The 17,183-nt window shown below is 45.0% G+C and overlaps 1 protein-coding gene across 1 annotated transcript; it reads right to left on the minus strand.

Annotated features, from left to right (window-relative positions):
• Positions 1–554: 554 nt before the first annotated feature.
• Positions 555–12,680, minus strand: LOC146755520 (obscurin-like). The gene is made up of 8 exons (XM_085525526.1): positions 12,677–12,680; positions 10,847–11,113; positions 6,738–7,013; positions 3,928–4,062; positions 2,759–3,028; positions 1,801–2,067; positions 1,434–1,700; positions 555–774 (listed from the first exon to the last, which is right to left on the minus strand). Exons 1-6 carry the CDS (start codon positions 12,678–12,680, stop codon positions 1,820–1,822), a joined length of 1,200 nt encoding a protein of 399 aa, XP_085381652.1. The 3' UTR covers positions 555–774; positions 1,434–1,700; positions 1,801–1,819.
• Positions 12,681–17,183: the final 4,503 nt, after the last annotated feature.

Genomic DNA, 17,183 nt, shown 5'->3' on the forward strand with positions numbered 1-17,183 from the left:
CATTCTCCTCTCAGAATTACCAGAAAGCTATAAAAAAAAAGAGACGTGAATCTCTTGGCTTTGCTCTGGAAGAACTACAAGGAGAGCAGCTCAGTCCATGGAGCACAATGAAGATTCAATGAGCTACAGAGGGAAAAACCTAACAGAGAGGACAACTCTAGGATGCTGCGTGAGAAAAAGGGTTTTGCCTACGACAAGACATTAAATGTTTCTATTAGCTAATTTGTTACCATCCTACCCCTACTGGTGTTCAAACCATTTCTCCATTTTAGGGATATTTAGAAAGGAAACATTTCCAGGACATTCTTGACGTTTTTTGTGATTTTCATGGCAAAAGGAGATACATTTACTTCAAAAGCAATGGGAATTTTCCAGACATCACTGCGCTAAATTGCAGAAATACTGTTCTATTGTAGAAACTATTAAGGCTCGTGGGGGAATAGGTGTAAGACATAGTGACAACACTGAATGTGCTTTTAGCACTCCTTCACTTTCCACAGTACTTACCCTGAACGCCGACATTTGACTTGGCAACATCAGTGCCAATATCACAGGTATAGAAACCTGCATCTGGCTTCTCGAGGTCATGGAGAAGGAGACATAGGGTCTTCCCAGACTGTACCAGCTCATACTTGTTGCCAGAAGTGAGCACATCACCGTCCTTTTTCCTCACTGGTTTGACCTTCTCTTTAGAGACTTCACATTCCAATTTAATCACACCCCGCTCCTCACCAAAAACATCATCCAAGGACTTCATGAAGACAGCAGGCTTCTCTGCAATTAAACAGGCAAAACAGAACAACGTGATACAGAAGTTGAGACATTTCCAGTTGCTTTCAGCTTTTTAAGGAGAGATCAATAAATCTTTACCAGTACTGACAACACCAATATAGAACCTAAAGCGGTTTCATGTCTCTTGACAGAATGCGCTTTAAGGAATTCTGAACTAATCAGTAGGAGAATACAGGGAACAGGAGGGACAGCCTGCATTGCTGTGGGTGGGACTGATATCATATGAAGTTATTGGGATGCAGCTCTTCTAAAGCTGGAGAGCTGGCATTGCCCTCACATGGAGCAGAGCTCATACAGCAGGCCACAGGATTAAGAGGATAAGCTGATCTCTCCCTGCAGTCATAAATCCTTGGAGACAACAGCATTGACACTGCATGGCACTGAAGCAGTAAAAAAATTGCTCCTGTAACTCTTCTTGTGTTAAGTAAAATGATGATAAAAAGCAATGGAATGCTTTGGCAGGACACCAAAACCATCCTCCTTCGTTGATATCTGCTGCAATGGAACCTTCCACTGGAAGAAAGCCCCTGATAACTTGTCACCCCAGAGAGGTGAGCTTTAGAAGCAGGATTGCTTCACAATAGAATGAACTGGAGCTCCTTAGCATCTCTTACATCCAGGAGGGTTGTGACCAGACCCACCTATCACCTTCAGGCGCGCGCTTTCTGACACCTTGTCTGACTTCACTGTCACTGTGCCAGCATCTTCAGGCTTAACCTGACTCATTGTCAGTGTGCAGCAACTGCCAACGTTCTTGATGTCATTGTAATTGTTGGTGTAAAGGAGGTTGCCATTCAGGAACCATTCCACGTCCTCGTCATCATGGGACAGCTCGCAGGAGAAGACAGCAGAGCTCTCTTCTTCAGTTTCCACATCATGCAGGTGCTTCGTCACTTCTACATTGCGAGCTGTGGGGAAACAAGGTGAACTGTTACAAAAATAAGAACCTTAAGAAGAGAAATCTAAGGTGAAATAGGACATGGAAGAGGCCACCCTCCATGCTCATACCTTCAGCTGTCAGCGTGGCCTAAGTCTCTGCAATTTCTGCCTTGCACTTGTACACACCAGCATCATCGGGCTTCAGCTTCAGAATCTTGAGCTCTGCTGAATGCTTATCCCTCTTGATCTTGTACTTCTCAGAGGGCTCGATGGGTGGGTGGCCCTTGAACCATTTCACAACCTTTGGAGAAGGCCTGAAGTCACAGGACAGGATGACAGAATGACGTTCCAAAGCTGTCTTGTCCTTCAACTTCCTGGTGATTTGTAAATGGTAATCTGCAAAACAGGGGTGGAAGAGAAGAAAGGATGAGGACAATTGGAAGAAGAGGAAAGTCTCTTGCGTGTATTCCATTCCAATTAATTCCATGTTCACAATTGTTCTTTGAACCACTCTAAAGATAAAACAAACGATTGCCTATAGGGAATGCCATTGACTACATTTCTATAAAGTAATACTGTATATTATCTACTAAATGCAAGGTCCAGCTCTTGTTCTGTGCTTATTAAATTGCTCCCAGTTGAGGCTTTTTTTCAAATAAGAGTGAGTTGAAAATATAACAAGTACTTTAGGATGTGAATGGAGACTCTTACGCTGGGGACAACAGCAGATAAGAAGCCTGGAAGTTTCCTTCAGATGAAATCAATGACAAACTGCATCAAATTTAGGTGCTACCAAACTTAAACTTGTCTAGTTCAGAAATACAATTAATTCCACCTGATATGACTTCTTTGGTATAGCCAAGGACAAAATCTCAGCTCTGTAGGTCTGAATAGTAAGCACATCACAACTATTCAAACAGATCTTTTACTGAGATGCAGCTGTCTTATTTAGTGTCCAACGACTTTTAAAAGGAAATGGAGCAGACCCTCCAGAAAACACACAATATTTCAAAGACTCCAGTGAAGGAAGACTGTACGTTAATTAATTCTTCATCTTCATGATGTAAATCAAGCCAGGATACGTTACCTCTGATGAGCAGATTGGCTGTGGATTTGGATTTGCCACTTGAGAACTGAATGGTGCCTGTCATATCAGTGGTGGTTTTCGGTATGGTCAGCCGGTGGATGGTGCCTTCTTGCTGCATAATCAAGTTTCTGCCAGCCTGTAAGATTTCTTCACGCAGATACCACTTGGGAGGTTTCATAGAAGGAATGGATATCTCGCATTCAAATTTGGCTTCTTCAGGCTCAGTCACATCCTCATCACACAGCTCCTTTACTAGATTAATGGATTGCTCTTTAAGAAGGATGGAACAAGAGAAAGCAGAGATTTAGAAGGAATATAAAAAACCCATACATTATCACCCTACTTACTCATGTCAGCATTACTGCACATGAACACTACACCTATCAGCTCAAAATGCCTTAAAACATCATTAAAAAAGTAGTAGAAAGAAAGGAAAGTTGTTAAGAAGTCAGACAATAAGACTGACAACCTGAAGAGAGCCCAGATCTTCTGATTCCCAGTCCAACATCCAAATCAAATCATGACCTTCCCATCTCGATATCAAACTCCTCGCATTACGAAATGGAATAGAGGATCAGTGAAACACAGACATTGATAATTACTTTGGTTAAATACAGCAACGTAGCTCTGAACAACAAGTTTTCTCCTAGTAAAGGTCTCTGTAGCTCAAATGTAATGACTCTACTTAGGAGAAATTCATTTTCCAGGATGTTCTTGCCCTTATAATTGTAACAGTGGCAAAGCTGGGGACTGAACTCTTGAGTACTGTGCTAACTCAAATGTCTCCCTTTTCTTTACCACACTTAACATCATATATATACCCTAACATTGTATATATTAAAAAAAAAACACAACCTGTGCTCATTTCAAACATACAGAGAAGAAGAAGAAAAATTCAAGCTATGTTTTTATCCCTCAACGTTCAAACACAAATCTGAAGTCTAAAGGTAGAAAATCAACTTCCTAAGAAAATCGCCTGTTTTACTTAGCAAAGTAAATCCCAAAAGACAAGCTGGATATTTTGTGGGCAGAAAGGCAGGTAGGTTGGAGCTTTTATTTCTGTGAAAGGTCATGGTGGTGTTTAACTTCCTTGACATTAAAGCAAAGGATGTTAGCTGGTTTATAACATAAGATAATTTAAGCAAAATCATCATCAGAAGCATAATTACCTTTCACTGTAAGATGGGCACGAGATTCTGCCTTTTCTGCTACAGATTTTATTTCTGCGGCATCCTTGACTTGGACACGTGTGTAAGTCAGCGAGTAGGTCTTTCCTGAAGCAGAGAACCACAGAGTCACTAAGGCTGGAAAAGACCACTAAGGTCATCTAGTCCAACCGCCAACTCATCCCTACCAAACTGTGCTCTTGAGAGCAAACCCACAACTACACTTGGCTTCCTTGAGCAAACAGCTCTGAGGCACATGGCCAGGCTGAGCATCATCCATCTGGTTTCACAGCATCACTGCCTGTTCTCTCATGTCAATGAAACCAGCCATTCCCCCACATCCACATCCCACCAAAGCTGCTTAGTGTTCCCAAAGCAAATGCTCACCAGTTGTTTCCAACTTGAAGGTCATCTTCTGGCCAGCAGCCTCGCAGATGTATTCTCCAGCATCTTTCTTCTCCAGCTGCTCCACAACCAGACGCCGTGTTTTGCCCACAGATTCCATTCTGAACTTTCTGGAGGAGGCAAGCAGTCTTCCATCCTTGGATCATTTTACTTAGATTGGATCCTGTGCTACTTCACAGCTGAGGGAGGCACATGCTGCCAGGGCAGCACTCAGCTCTTTCTGCACCTTCTCCTGGTTTATAAACACAGGTTTTGGCTCTGAGGGAAGAAAAGAAAAAGTATTGACTGAGGGACTGAAATGAGACCATCTTGCAGGTTTGTATGTACAGCTTGGAACAGGTTTAGGTTACCACTTGTGCCCAAACTAATAGCCTTCACTAGAGAATATCAGCTCTTCTGTTGAAACTAAGTGTCAAATCTAGGCAAGAAAGAACCTAGGAACTGAAGGAACCAAGAGGGTCCTTGAACACCAGTCCCATGGTTGCAAGTCACTATGCAAACATATTGAACCCAAAAGAACATCTGTCCTGCAGGCAACCAAAACCTGAGTTCCTTTTACTTCAGACCCACTGTGAAACATCAAAACACATAAACGTGTGATAGTCAAACCACTGGCAGCCTTTTCATGACCCAGAACAGTACTCCTGGCTTCCTGAACAGACTCCTCATGGCATCTACCATTGCCACAACTGTGACTGTCAAAGACACAAAGGAAATATGCTCACCAATGCAGTCCTTTGTTCTTTGTGTGTGATTTGCAGATATCTATTTTACTTTGAGCTCTGGGAATAGTCAGCTCTACCAGGTCTCTTACTGTGAGTAGCAGACTCACCTATCCAGATGCAGCCTCCAACATAAAGGCATAGGAAAAAGGCAGTGTACTACTAGGAGAAGTTCCTGCTTCTCCTACCATGAAAGCCTGCACGTACAACATGCACTCCAGCCTCACTGCACATACTTATCTTAGTCAAATGTTTCGGTGAACAAGAATTACAGTTTGGGATCTCAGGCACAGGAGAGATTTGAATAATATCTTGAATATTGCTTCCATTGTACATATATCAGTAATTATTATTCTACAGACAGACTGAAACAGGTCTTTGTGCCATACTAAAACCAAATACTTTCTACAAACCCAGGCAATCAAGTCTAGGGAAAAAACCTCAGCACAGACTACTGCAACTGGATCACTGTATAATAGAAACTAGATTTTACTTTACTGTTCTCTGCTGTATTTCAGACAACACCTGTCTCACCTGTGACATGAATCTTGAAGGTGAGTTTCTGGCCAGCAGCCTCGCAGCTGTACTCCCCTGCATCTTTCTTCTCCACCTGGCTCACCACCAGCCGACGCTGTTTGCCCTCTGACTCCACCTTGAACTTCTTGCTCCAGGTGATCAGTTTCCCCTCCTTGTACCACTTCACCTCCATCTTCTCCTGGGCCACCTCGCAGCTCAGCGTGGCATTTTCTGTTGGTGCAGCCTTCATCTCCTTTTGTATCTTGTCCTTCTCTGTAAACACGTCTTCTTTCTCTGCAGGGACATCACAAGAGTCACACAGTTTTGCTGTAGTCTGCTGCAGAGCTTACTCCAGTTGCCCGTTTTCATTATACTTGCACTTCACAGGGAGCATCGTGATGCCTCACTAAGACAGGAAAATACTTTCCCCTCTATTTTGCCTTCGGAAATGATAGACATATCATTTCATGTCATATCATATCATATCACATCATATCACAAAGCTAAACATTTTGCAGTCTGATAGCAGATTTGGACATGAGATTTAGAACACCTGCATGCACTGCTGAACCTCCTATCTTATCTTTTTTTCTTCTGATGTCTCTCTACATTTCCAGTAAATCAGAAGGGAACGGCCCTCTAGAACAGGTTGCCCAAGGAGACTGTGGATGCTCCATCCCTGCAGGCATTCAAGGCCAGGCTGGATGTGGTTCTGGGTAGCCTGGGCTGCTGGTTGGCAACCCTGCACATAGAAAGAAGGGGGTTGGAACTGGATGAGCACTGTGGGCCTTTGCAACCCAGGCCATTTATGAGTCTGATTAGTGGCATTTTCCACCTAATTGTGTCACTCAAATTTTGTAACCAGATCTCTTCAAACACCTCCCCTTTTCTCACTCCTTGCATGCCTGGTGTGCTCTTGCACTGTAACCCTGCAGACACCAGCTGACTACAAGAGCTGCACAAGTTACCCTCCTTGCCTATGGTTTGTTGCAGTAATTCATTCCTGGATGGAAAAGCACATGTAGAAAAGTGTTGCTATGAGACTAGATGACAAAGAAAGTCCTAGAGCCAAAATGTTTTGCACCAGAGAGGCTGTCAGTTGATCCTCCAAATGCAAGACACACAAAATGAAGCGTTCCTTTATCTCTGGGATTCCAAGCATTTTCTCACCTCTGACTTTCACTTGGAATGTTGCTTTGTCATCTTTTGTTTCACAGCTGTAGCTCCCTTGGTCTTTCAGGGTCACATTTTTGACCATGAGCTTGCGGTGCGTCCCCTGGGAGATGATGGTTGTCTTCTGGTCCTGCTTCACCTCTGTTTGATCTTTCTTCCATACGACAGCTCCGCTTGCAGCTGACACCTCACACACCAGCTCCAGGTATTCAGAAGGACTGACTGATATTTCTGGAGTCATTTTGGGCTTGTTGACAACATTAATGGCTTCATCTGAAGAAAAAAAGAGAAAGTGGTTTACATCCTGACTCAGGCTTATTCAGCACAGCATGAAGATACAGTTAGAACTGATTGTAATGTCTCTGCTCATTACATTTGGGTGATCGAGTTTCACCTCTGGAGATACTCACATACAAACGTGTGCTTGATTCTCCTGTGTAAGGAAAGAGTAAGTTCTATGCAGACAGTTCTTATTTCTTTTAATCAATTCTGTATTCTGCACGTGTTCTTCTGAAGCTAAAATGAAGGCAGCTAAGTAACGTGTTTTCAATGCATGAACAAACCTATTCAACACCTTGTCTCTAAGCTAACAAGCAGCGTTTGATGAGCACATCAGTATTTCATGCCCTTCATTCCATCCAGACAGAACCTGCCTGAGGAGCAAGCTGATGGCTGTCAGCTACAGGCAGACCAAGCTTAGTATTGCATTTCTTACAGCAACAACTGTTGCTTTCAGTCACTGGATATACCAAGGCCAATTGCTATGCCAGGCACATTTATGGCATCAGTGAACAAATAATGCATTAAAAATTGTAATAGACAGGAGCCATCTATTCTTTTAAAACTAGGTCACCAAAGAAGAACAGCCCCTCTAGAGTCAAGCTGTTAAGAACTAATAGCATCAATCAGTATCACATAGGTAGATTACTTCCCTGCCCTAAGACCATCTTGTGACCATTTGTTGCTCCTAATTAAGCCCTCTTGATGGCATTTTTGTCTGAGCCATGTGACATTTTGTGATAGGAGTTACTGCTAGTGTTCCCTTCACCCTACACCAAAGTAGGAGGTATCCATTCTCAGGGAATCATGCAGGCTTCCTCTGGATTTGATGCTCAGAGACAGCCCCAGAACTTTTTAAATCTTAGCTTAACTCTCATCCAATAATGTTCATCAAACAGTGCAACTTGTCCTTTGGGGATGCCTTTGTTCTGCATCCACCAGTTCCAACGGAGTCTTCTTGGCTAGTTTTAGATCAGTTTTTCAACAGATAAAGAAAGGGGCTTTGAATTACAAAGTGAAATTGCAGAATGCATGATTCTCAACCAAACAGAACGGGAGGTGGGATGCAGGGTGAATACCTGAGCCAACACCACCTGCAAGCAATCCTTCAATATCTTAGGAATCTCTAGCCATCCCAAATCCAGTGTTGTGCTTGATCTATCATCTCTGCTGAGTTTTTAGCCTGCTGATGGTGAGCATAATGGTGGTGATGGGTGAGCAGTTGGACTAGAGGGTATTAATCAACCTTAAGGAGCCTGTGATCAGAGGAATGTGAATGTGCTGTTAAAGGTCACAAGCGCTGCACTGCAGCATGAGCATACACAGCAAAAGGCTTTCAGTAGAGCTTCAGTTCATAAATGAGGACTGGGTTATGGAAAAGAGGTTCAAGATAGAAACCAGAAACCAGATCTTAACGCCAGGTTCTGTGAATGCAGCCAGTTGAATTTCACAGATATTGACTTTCAATGACAATTTCTTGTGTTATTTTATCCTCCAGCTCCACCCTGAACAGGAACATGTCAGTGACAAGCATTACTCCTCCAGGCTTGACCTGACAGTGCTTTACTTGCACTATGAGCTAATGGCTGTGCTTACAGCACCTCAGGGAGACACCTCAGAGATCACAACGTCCTTCGGGTACAGCAGGAGACACTCAACTCTCCAAATGTGGAGTTTAATTTGTCAAAAGAGGAGACTGGATTCCCATGCTAAGAACTTAGGACCGTTTCATACATAGGTTTAAAGATGATGTAAGTGCTGAGGCAATTCATGAACTAGAAGAATGAAGCCCAGATGTCAGGGCTCAAGTCGTGACTCCAGTTGTCTGTTTATGAAGTTTGCCAGTGCTGAAACAAAATATGGGCACACAAAATATGTACGATGGTAAAGAACTGCAGGGACATTGCTGACCATGAGGCATTCATTTATCATAAGGCCAAACATACACGTTTAATCCTAGTTCTAATTGCTAGATTCTAATTCAGAAGCTGGCAAATTGGCAGCTTTTATAAACCACGTACCAGATTACCTTATCTCCACAAGTTGAAAGACATACACTGTACAGGGGACAGAGCCAAAGGAAGAAGCCCAGGGCTTAAAGAAAATGTCTAAACTCGGAAAACTGAGGAAAGAATTGGAACAAGCAAACTAGAAGGAAATAAATGGAGGGTGTTCTATTACTGCATTGTAACCCCCTGGAAAACAAATCGAGCCTAAAAGATGGAGACAACACTTAGGACTGAAAAGAAAAACAGAATTCCTTTATGGAAGTTAATTGGAGTGCAAAAGTTAGATGATGAAACTGGCCTCTATTAACACACAGTGGAATAATTGTAGTCACCTCACCACTGCTGGATGTGAGCCCAGCCACACAAAAGCAGCTGCTGGTTTTCACTGCAGATACTGCAGGAAGGAGGAACAGCCTCCGGACTGGACCAGCTGAGCGTGGCCCTACCAGGATTTGCTCCAAAAGTCTTATTACCAGTAGTGCTTCCTGCTGAAATACATGGGGGTCCTCCTTTGATTCCAACCCCAACCCACCCCACCATGCCCCCTGATAACATCCATCAGGGCCACATCTCCACAGTTCCTGAACACCTCCAGGGATCCCACCACCTCCCTGGGTAGCCTGTGCCAGTTAATTCTGAGGGCAGACCTGCCAGTATGAAATATTATGCTAACGTGACAAAGAGGGAGAAGAAAAGCAAAATTAAGACTAGCTGACAAGCCTTGGCAGGAAGTTCTGCTCTCCATAAGTTTAGTCCCGTTATTCAATTCTGTTTGGAGCTGTCTCCATGCCTCTCTGGAGTTTGTTCATTGAGAAGAAGCAATTAAGTAAGCTCTCCAATGCCAAAGTGCATACACTACTCTAGGGCTTTGTTGTTTCTCCATGGATCAACAAGGGTGACAAGCCAGAAGAATATGATGAAGAGCCTCATGCATACTCAGTGTAAAAAAGAACAAGGCAATTGTTGCTGGGAAGAAGGTGCATTTGCATTTGTGTCTTCTGCAGAGGGTACTGCAGAAATGGAAAGTCTTCCACTGGAGCAAACAAAGGGCTCTCATTTATTGCAATCAAGGCCCAGCGTGTGGATCTCAGAGATCAGACCTAAACCCTGCAGCAAAACAGAGACCTGCGTGGGAAAGTTCAGTTTCTCCCTACATCTGTGTAAGAAAAAGCCCACCATGGAATGACAGCTAAGTAAACATCCCTGTGACTCGTCACAGGTCTCTTCTACATGTCAGTGCTGAGCAATTCAAGATATTTAATTTGGTCTTCTTGCCAGATTTACTAAGTAAAAATCAACCAAACATCTCCTTCTACTGATTAAGAATGCTCTAAACATGCTTCTGCAGAGGTTTCCACCCAGTGACAAACAGCTCCTCCCATCACGAATGTTTATTTGTTATATTTGGTCATGCAAAGCTGATTGATAGAGATATTATTGGAATGATTGCTCCCCTACTTCTAAACTATTCCAGTGCAATCAAAAAGGCTGTCTGAACCTGGAGCTGAAAGTACTGCTCTATGGTGATGCAGTGGTAAACCTGCTGACTGAATGCACTGGCCAATAGCTGTGAACTGCAGACATTCATCAGCTGGCATGAAGCAATCTGGTTCAGATACCAAGCAGCTGGGTAGACTGGCTTACCCTACACTCAGTGCTATCATGTTTAGGGCAAAACCAGGACTCACGTCAGTCCATGGGATGCAATTTCATGTATTTGGTACAGTCAGTGAATGCCTGCAGCCCCAGTTCTAATCATCAGATCACAGCAACTATGCCTTGACTGGAAGAGGAAAGGAGAAGGATCAAAGCAAATACCTCTCAGTCTCATCTTGGTGCTGACATCAACATTTTTGGCAACAAATTTCACTTCTGCTCCATCATCGTTCTTGGTGACGTTCTTTATCATTAGGCTTTGAGTAGTTTGGGTTCTCTTGATGATGCAGGTCTCGCTTTCCTGTAAGACTTTACCATTGATGTACCAAGTGCCGCAACACGTTGTTGTAATGTCAATAGTAAACATGGCATTCCTTCCAGGTACAGCTTCACCAGTTGTTAGTGGGGATTTCACAGCCAGGACTGGTTCTGAGGAAGAACAACATGGATGTCTTAATGCTCTTTAGATGCAAGTCTGGTATCTCATTTAGAGATGGAAGATTAAATCATAGGTACATTTCTACTTCTCCCTTTGCATGAGTGCTGGAAGAAGCACTTCTATGCTTAAGATCTGTTACAGAAAGTTCTGCCTCTTGCACATGTGAGATATCAAAAGATAAGGATATTCATGTCTCTGTCACAGAAACAGAACTTGTATCACTTTAGTGGTAGCTGGAGGTTGATAGGAGATAGGAGAACTAGGAATAAAGGAAAGCCTTTGGTGTGTTAATGCACTACTATCCTTCAAGTCAAAGAAAACAACTTTAGGGAACCAACACAGCTGCTCAGCACACACTGACCCATTTCCATTGGGGCTTTTGTGCTTACCAAGGTGCACGCTCCCTGGGAATTCCAGAGACGGGCTCTGTCCATGCGCATTGACTGCAGACACTCGGAACTGATCATCAGCCTCTTCAGACAGATTGCTCACCATGAACTCTGGGACGGGGACATGAGACTCGTGGCACCTCACCGACGTGAAGCCAGTTAGTTTATTGGGTTCCACAATGTAGCCATCGATTGGAATGGGGGTTGCATCTTCGGAGGGGACCATGCCAGCGTCACTGAGGTTTCTGTTTTATTTTTCACCACGGGGTCAGCTGGGGGCTGGGTGGGAGGTTTTCTGGGAGCTGAACAGAAAGAAATACAGAAATATTAGCATAAGGTCATGTAGGCTGGAAAAGACCTTCAAGATCAGCAGACTCAACTTTCAGCATGACCTACTGAGTCCCACCATTAACTACTGTGGTACCTGACGACATACATGACAAGCTTATTCCTGCAGGTATTTGCATAGTGAATATATTCACCCTCTGGTTGCTTCTGAACATTTTAGAGGTTAAATTCCCATCAGACGTTTTCACTGTGTGCAGCCACTGATACAGGCAGGAGGCTGGGAATTACCTGATGGGCTCTAGTTACAGACTACTGACACAGTAAAGGATTGATTTCATTTCATTTTGGCCATCAGAAGGTATGGTGTCTGGTTTAAGTCACCCAATTATAATTTAAGACTCCAATTATAATCATATGGAGAACAGCGCATTTAGGAGAACTCATCTCATCTCAATAAACCTGAATGAAATCACAGAATCATAGGATCACGGGAGGGCTTGGGTTGGAAGAAACCTTCAAGATCATCCAGTTCTAAACACCCTGCCATGGGCTGGCTGCCCACTAACCAGCTCAGGCTGCCCATCACCCATCCAACCTTGCCTTCAACACCAAGGACAGGCATCCACAGCTTCTCTGGGCAGCCTGAAATGGAAGCAATGAGCCACACGTTGAAGACACTGAAATATTCATTACTGTAGAGAGAGCCAAATACTCCATACATATTGCCTGCCTGGTCAATTGCATTAAAATGCCAACAACAGACTCATCCAGCTCATTGAAAATGGTGTGAACATGGCGTACAGGATTCTTCCAGCAGCTAGTTAGATCTGCAAAGAGCAAAGACAGGAAATCTCAATGCCATACAATTTTCCTGACCCATCCTGACACATAACTGCTTTGATGTGCACTGTTACCTGCCTGTCAGTTGCTGTTAGTCAGTGCTGGATGCCAAAGGTCCCACTAACATAGCATGAAGCCAAAAGCTAGACGCTGGAATCAGATCTCCTGACCTTACCATCAGAAATTGAGATGTCATATTTTGCTCAGAGGTGCCTGCTTTTAGGAGGGACAGCTACCGAGCTTTTTCTGCTCCAGGAACCAGCTTGAGCTCCAGAATTTAAACAGCAGTCAGAAATTAAACTAAGCTTTGTCACCTCCATCAAATAGAAGGAGTGGTTGGGTTCTACAGCTTTCCAAATCACTTAGAAACTGGCACAACAATCAGATGCCTACCTTTTCTTTTTGAACTTGTTAATACATAGAGCTTAATAGCATCAGAATGCCCCAAGCACTTCAGATAACATGACAGCTATAAACCCTTCTTTAAGGATTCCTTAGAGTAACTGTAATTCAGTGGTGCTGGTGGGAGAAGGGAAGTCCTGATCTTCCCCGATGGTGAATAGAGTTGATTTTCACATGCAGACTGGTGCTGCAGCACAGCCAGAAACCACTCATTTGGGAAACACAGCACCAAGAAAATAACAGGAAGAGCTTCATAAAATCAGGCAGCTTCACCCAAATTTCCGTCTGATCATCACAGTGGCCCTCCTTTGGACCCACCCCAACAGCTCCACATCCTTCCCAGGCCTGGACACAGTGCTGCAAATAGGGCCTCACAAGAGCTGAGCAGGAGGGGACAATCACCTCCCTCTCCTGCTGGCCACCCCTTTTTCAGTGCAGCCCAGAACACACATGGATCTATCTTTTTCATATGTATATTCCCATAGATGTACATATATATACCACACCTACACCCCCACAATCTGCTACAACTCCATATTCCTCCCCATATTTGCCCCCGACAGCCCCCAGTAGCCCCATATCACCCTAAGGCCCCCACAACCCTCTATCTCTCCATACACCACCCCTTAAAGCCCCATACCTGCCCATATCCTCCAATAGCTCCCCACAACCCCTACACACCCTCACAGCCCCCTAGAGCCCCTAGTCCTCCTATGGCCCACCACAGCCCCATATCCCCCCTACAGTCCCCCTCAGCTCCTTTTACAGGCCCTGCACAGCTCTATAGAACAGTCTGATAGAACTACCTCTAGTAGAAGCAATCTCCACACAGAGATCCTTTCCCAGTGGCACTCAGCCCTTCAGTGGGGTCTAAGAGAGCTGCAGCCAGACTCAAACACAACTGCTCACACAGCTCAGCTGCCTTCACCTGTGCTCCTGACGCTGACACATTGCAGCCCCACATCCCCCTCTGCCCCCCCCACAACGGCCACTCCCGCGCACTGCGGCTCAGCCAATCGGAGCCGGCGGAGCTGCCGCTGCCCAATGGGAGGCCGGGGGAGGCCGGCGCTGGGACAGGGAGAGGAGAGAAGAGACAGAGGCAGCACTGAGGTGGGATGGGCTGATGGGGAGTGCGGGGAGGACAGGGGGGTGTGGGGCTGTGGGGGGGCAGAGGGGGATGTGGGGCTGCAATGTGTCAGCGTCAGGAGCACAGGTGAAGGCAGCTGAGCTGTGTGAGCAGTTGTGTTTGAGTCTGGCTGCAGCTCTCTTAGACCCCACTGAAGGGCTGAGTGCCACTGGGAAAGGATCTCTGTGTGGAGATTGCTTCTACTAGAGGTAGTTCTATCAGACTGTTCTATAGAGCTGTGCAGGGGCTGTGGGGGTCTCTAGGGAGTCTCTGTTTCCTCTCACAAACGTCCTACAAACCATGTCTGGGCAGTGCTGTCTTGGCCTGGATCTCAGCTCCTGAGACTGTCAGATGTGAAGCAGCAGCTGCTGGGACAGGGCTGGCTCTGTGTGCCCTCTGTGGGTCTGTGGGCACAGAGTGGGGCAGAGGGATGACTGTGAGAGGGAGGAATTGCCCAGCCACTAGAAAGAGGAAATCAGCTGAAAAGGGGAGATTTTAGAAGCACTGAGGCTGTGGCTGCTTTGACAGTAAGAAGAAACCAAGCTGTCACTGTGCAGATGGGAACTCCAGTAGGAGAGCTGTGGTGGCTTTACAGATGGCAGACAGCAGCTGGAGTGTAGAGCCAAGGGTAGGGGGGGGATCTTCCTCTTAGCAATGCCATGCAAAGAATGATGCAGACTCCTGCAGGGTCGGCTTTGCTGTGTGACCCTGGGTGGAAGCAGCTGGAAGGTCTCAGCCCTTCTGCATTATCCCAGGAGCAGGAGAATGGAGTTGTAGCAGATTGTGGGGGTGTAGGTGTGGTATATATATGTACATCTATGGGAATATCCATATGAAAAAGATAGATCCATGTGTGTTCTGGGCTGCACTGAAAAAGGGGTGGCCAGCAGGAGAGGGAGGTGATTGTCCCCTCCTGCTCAGCTCTTGTGAGGCCCTATTTGCAGCACTGTGTCCAGGCCTGGGAAGGATGTGGAGCTGTTGGGGTGGGTCCAAAGGAGGGCCACTGTGATGATCAGAGGGAAATTTGGGTGAAGCTGCCTGATTTTATGAAGCTATTCCCATTATTTTCTTGGTGCTGTGTTTCCCAAATGAGTGGTTTCTGGCTGTGCTGCAGCACCAGTCTGCATGTGAACATCAACTCTGTTCACCATCTGGGAAGATTAGGACTTCCCTTCTCCCAGCAGCACCACTGAATTACAGTTACTCAGTGGTTAAACAAAGGAATCCTTAAAGAAGGGTTTACAGCTGTCGTGTTATCTGAAGTGCTTGGGGCATTCTGATGCTATTAAGCTCTATGTATTAACAAGTTCAAAAAGAAAAGGTAGGCATCTGATTGTTGTGCCAGTTTCTAAGTTATTTGGAAAGCTGTACCACCCAACCACTCCTTCTATTTGATGGAGGTGACAAAGCTCAGTATAATTTCTGACTGCTGTTTAAATTCTGAATCTTGAGCTGGATCCTGGAGTAGAAAAAGCTCGGAAACTGTCCCTCCTACAAGCAGGCACCTCTGAGCAAAATATGACATCTCAATTTCTGATGGTAAGGTCAGGAGATCTGATTCCAGCGTCTAGCTTTCGGCTTCATGCTGTGTTAGTGGGACCTTTGGCATCTAGCACTGACCAACAGCAACTGACAGGCTGGTAACAGTGCACCCCAAAACAGTTATGCGTCTATTTATGTTATGAGGGAAAACTGTATCGCATTGAGAATTCCTATTTTTACTCTTTTCAGATCTAACTAGCTGCTGGAAGAATCCTGTACGCCATGTTCACACCATTTTCAATGAGCTGGATGAGTCTGTTGTTGGCATTTTAATACCATTGACCAGGCAGGCAATATGTATGGAGTATTTGGCTCCCTACAGTCATGAATGTTTGAGTATCTTCAACATGTGGCTCATTGCTTCCATTTCAGGCTGCCCAGAGAAGCTGTGGATGCCTGTCCTTGGTGTTGAAGGCGAGGTTGGATGGGTGATGGGCAGCCTGAGCTTGTTAGTGTGCAGCCAGCCCATGGCAGGGTGTTTAGAACTTAATGACCTTGATGGTTTCTTCCAACCCAAGCCCTCCCGTGATCCTATGATTCTGTGATTTCATTCAGGTTTATTAAGATGAGATGAGTTCTCCTAAATGCGCTGTTCTCTATATGATTGTAATTGGAGTCTTAAATTATAATTGGGTGACTTAAACCAGACACCAAACTTTCTGATGGCCAAAATGAAATGAAATCAATCCTTTACTGTGTCAGTAGTCTGTAACTAGAGCCCATCAGGTAATTCCCAGCCTCCTGCTTGTATCAGTGGCTGCAAACAGTGAAAAGGTCTGATGGGATTTTAACCTCTAAAATGTTCCGAAGCAACCAGAGGGTGAATATATTCCCTATGCAAATACCTGCAGGAATAAGCTTGTCATGTATGTCCTCAGGTACCACAGTAGTTAATGGTGGGACTCAGTAGGTCATGCTGAAAGTTGAGTCTGCTGATCTTGAAGGTCTTTTCCAGCTTAAATGACCTTATGCTAATATTTCTGTATTTCTTTCTGTTCAGCTCCCAGAAAACCTCCCACCCAGCCCCCAGCTGACCCCGTGGTGAAAAATAAAACAGAAACCTCAGTGATGCTGGCATGGTCCCCTCCGAAGATGCAACGCCCCATTCCAATCGATGGCTACATTGTGGAACCCAATAAACTAACTGGCTTCACCTGGGTGAGGTGCCACAAGTCTCATGTCCCCGTCCCAGAGTTCACGGTGAGCAATCTGTCTGAAGAGGCTGATGATCAGATCCGAGTGTCTGCAGTCAATGCGCATGGACAGAGCCCGTCTCTGGAATTCCCAGGGAGCGTGCACCTTGGTAAGCACAAAAACCCCAATGGAAATGGGTCAGTGTGTGCTGAGCAGCTGTGTTGGTTCCCTAAAGATGTTTCCTTTGACTTTAAGGATAGTAGTGCATTAACACACCAAAGGCTTTCCTTTATTCCTAGTTCTCCTATCTCCTATCAACGTCCACCTACCACTAAAGTG

This window comes from Coturnix japonica, chromosome 32 (genome assembly GCF_054131305.1).
Source record: "Coturnix japonica strain WE chromosome 32, WE-NBRP24, whole genome shotgun sequence".
Taxonomy (NCBI): Eukaryota; Metazoa; Chordata; class Aves; order Galliformes; family Phasianidae; genus Coturnix; species Coturnix japonica.

Excerpts from the sequence above, each read along its gene's own strand:
- LOC146755520 (XM_085525526.1), bottom strand. Across the intron at positions 7,014-10,846 it reads CACCAAGATGAGACTGAGAG|ATGAAGCCATTAATGTTGTC; the intron begins GTATTTGCTTTG and ends TTTTTTCTTCAG. Across the intron at positions 4,063-6,737 it reads ATTCCAAGTGAAAGTCAGAG|CCTTAGTGACTCTGTGGTTC; the intron begins GTGAGAAAATGC and ends GGTCTTTTCCAG.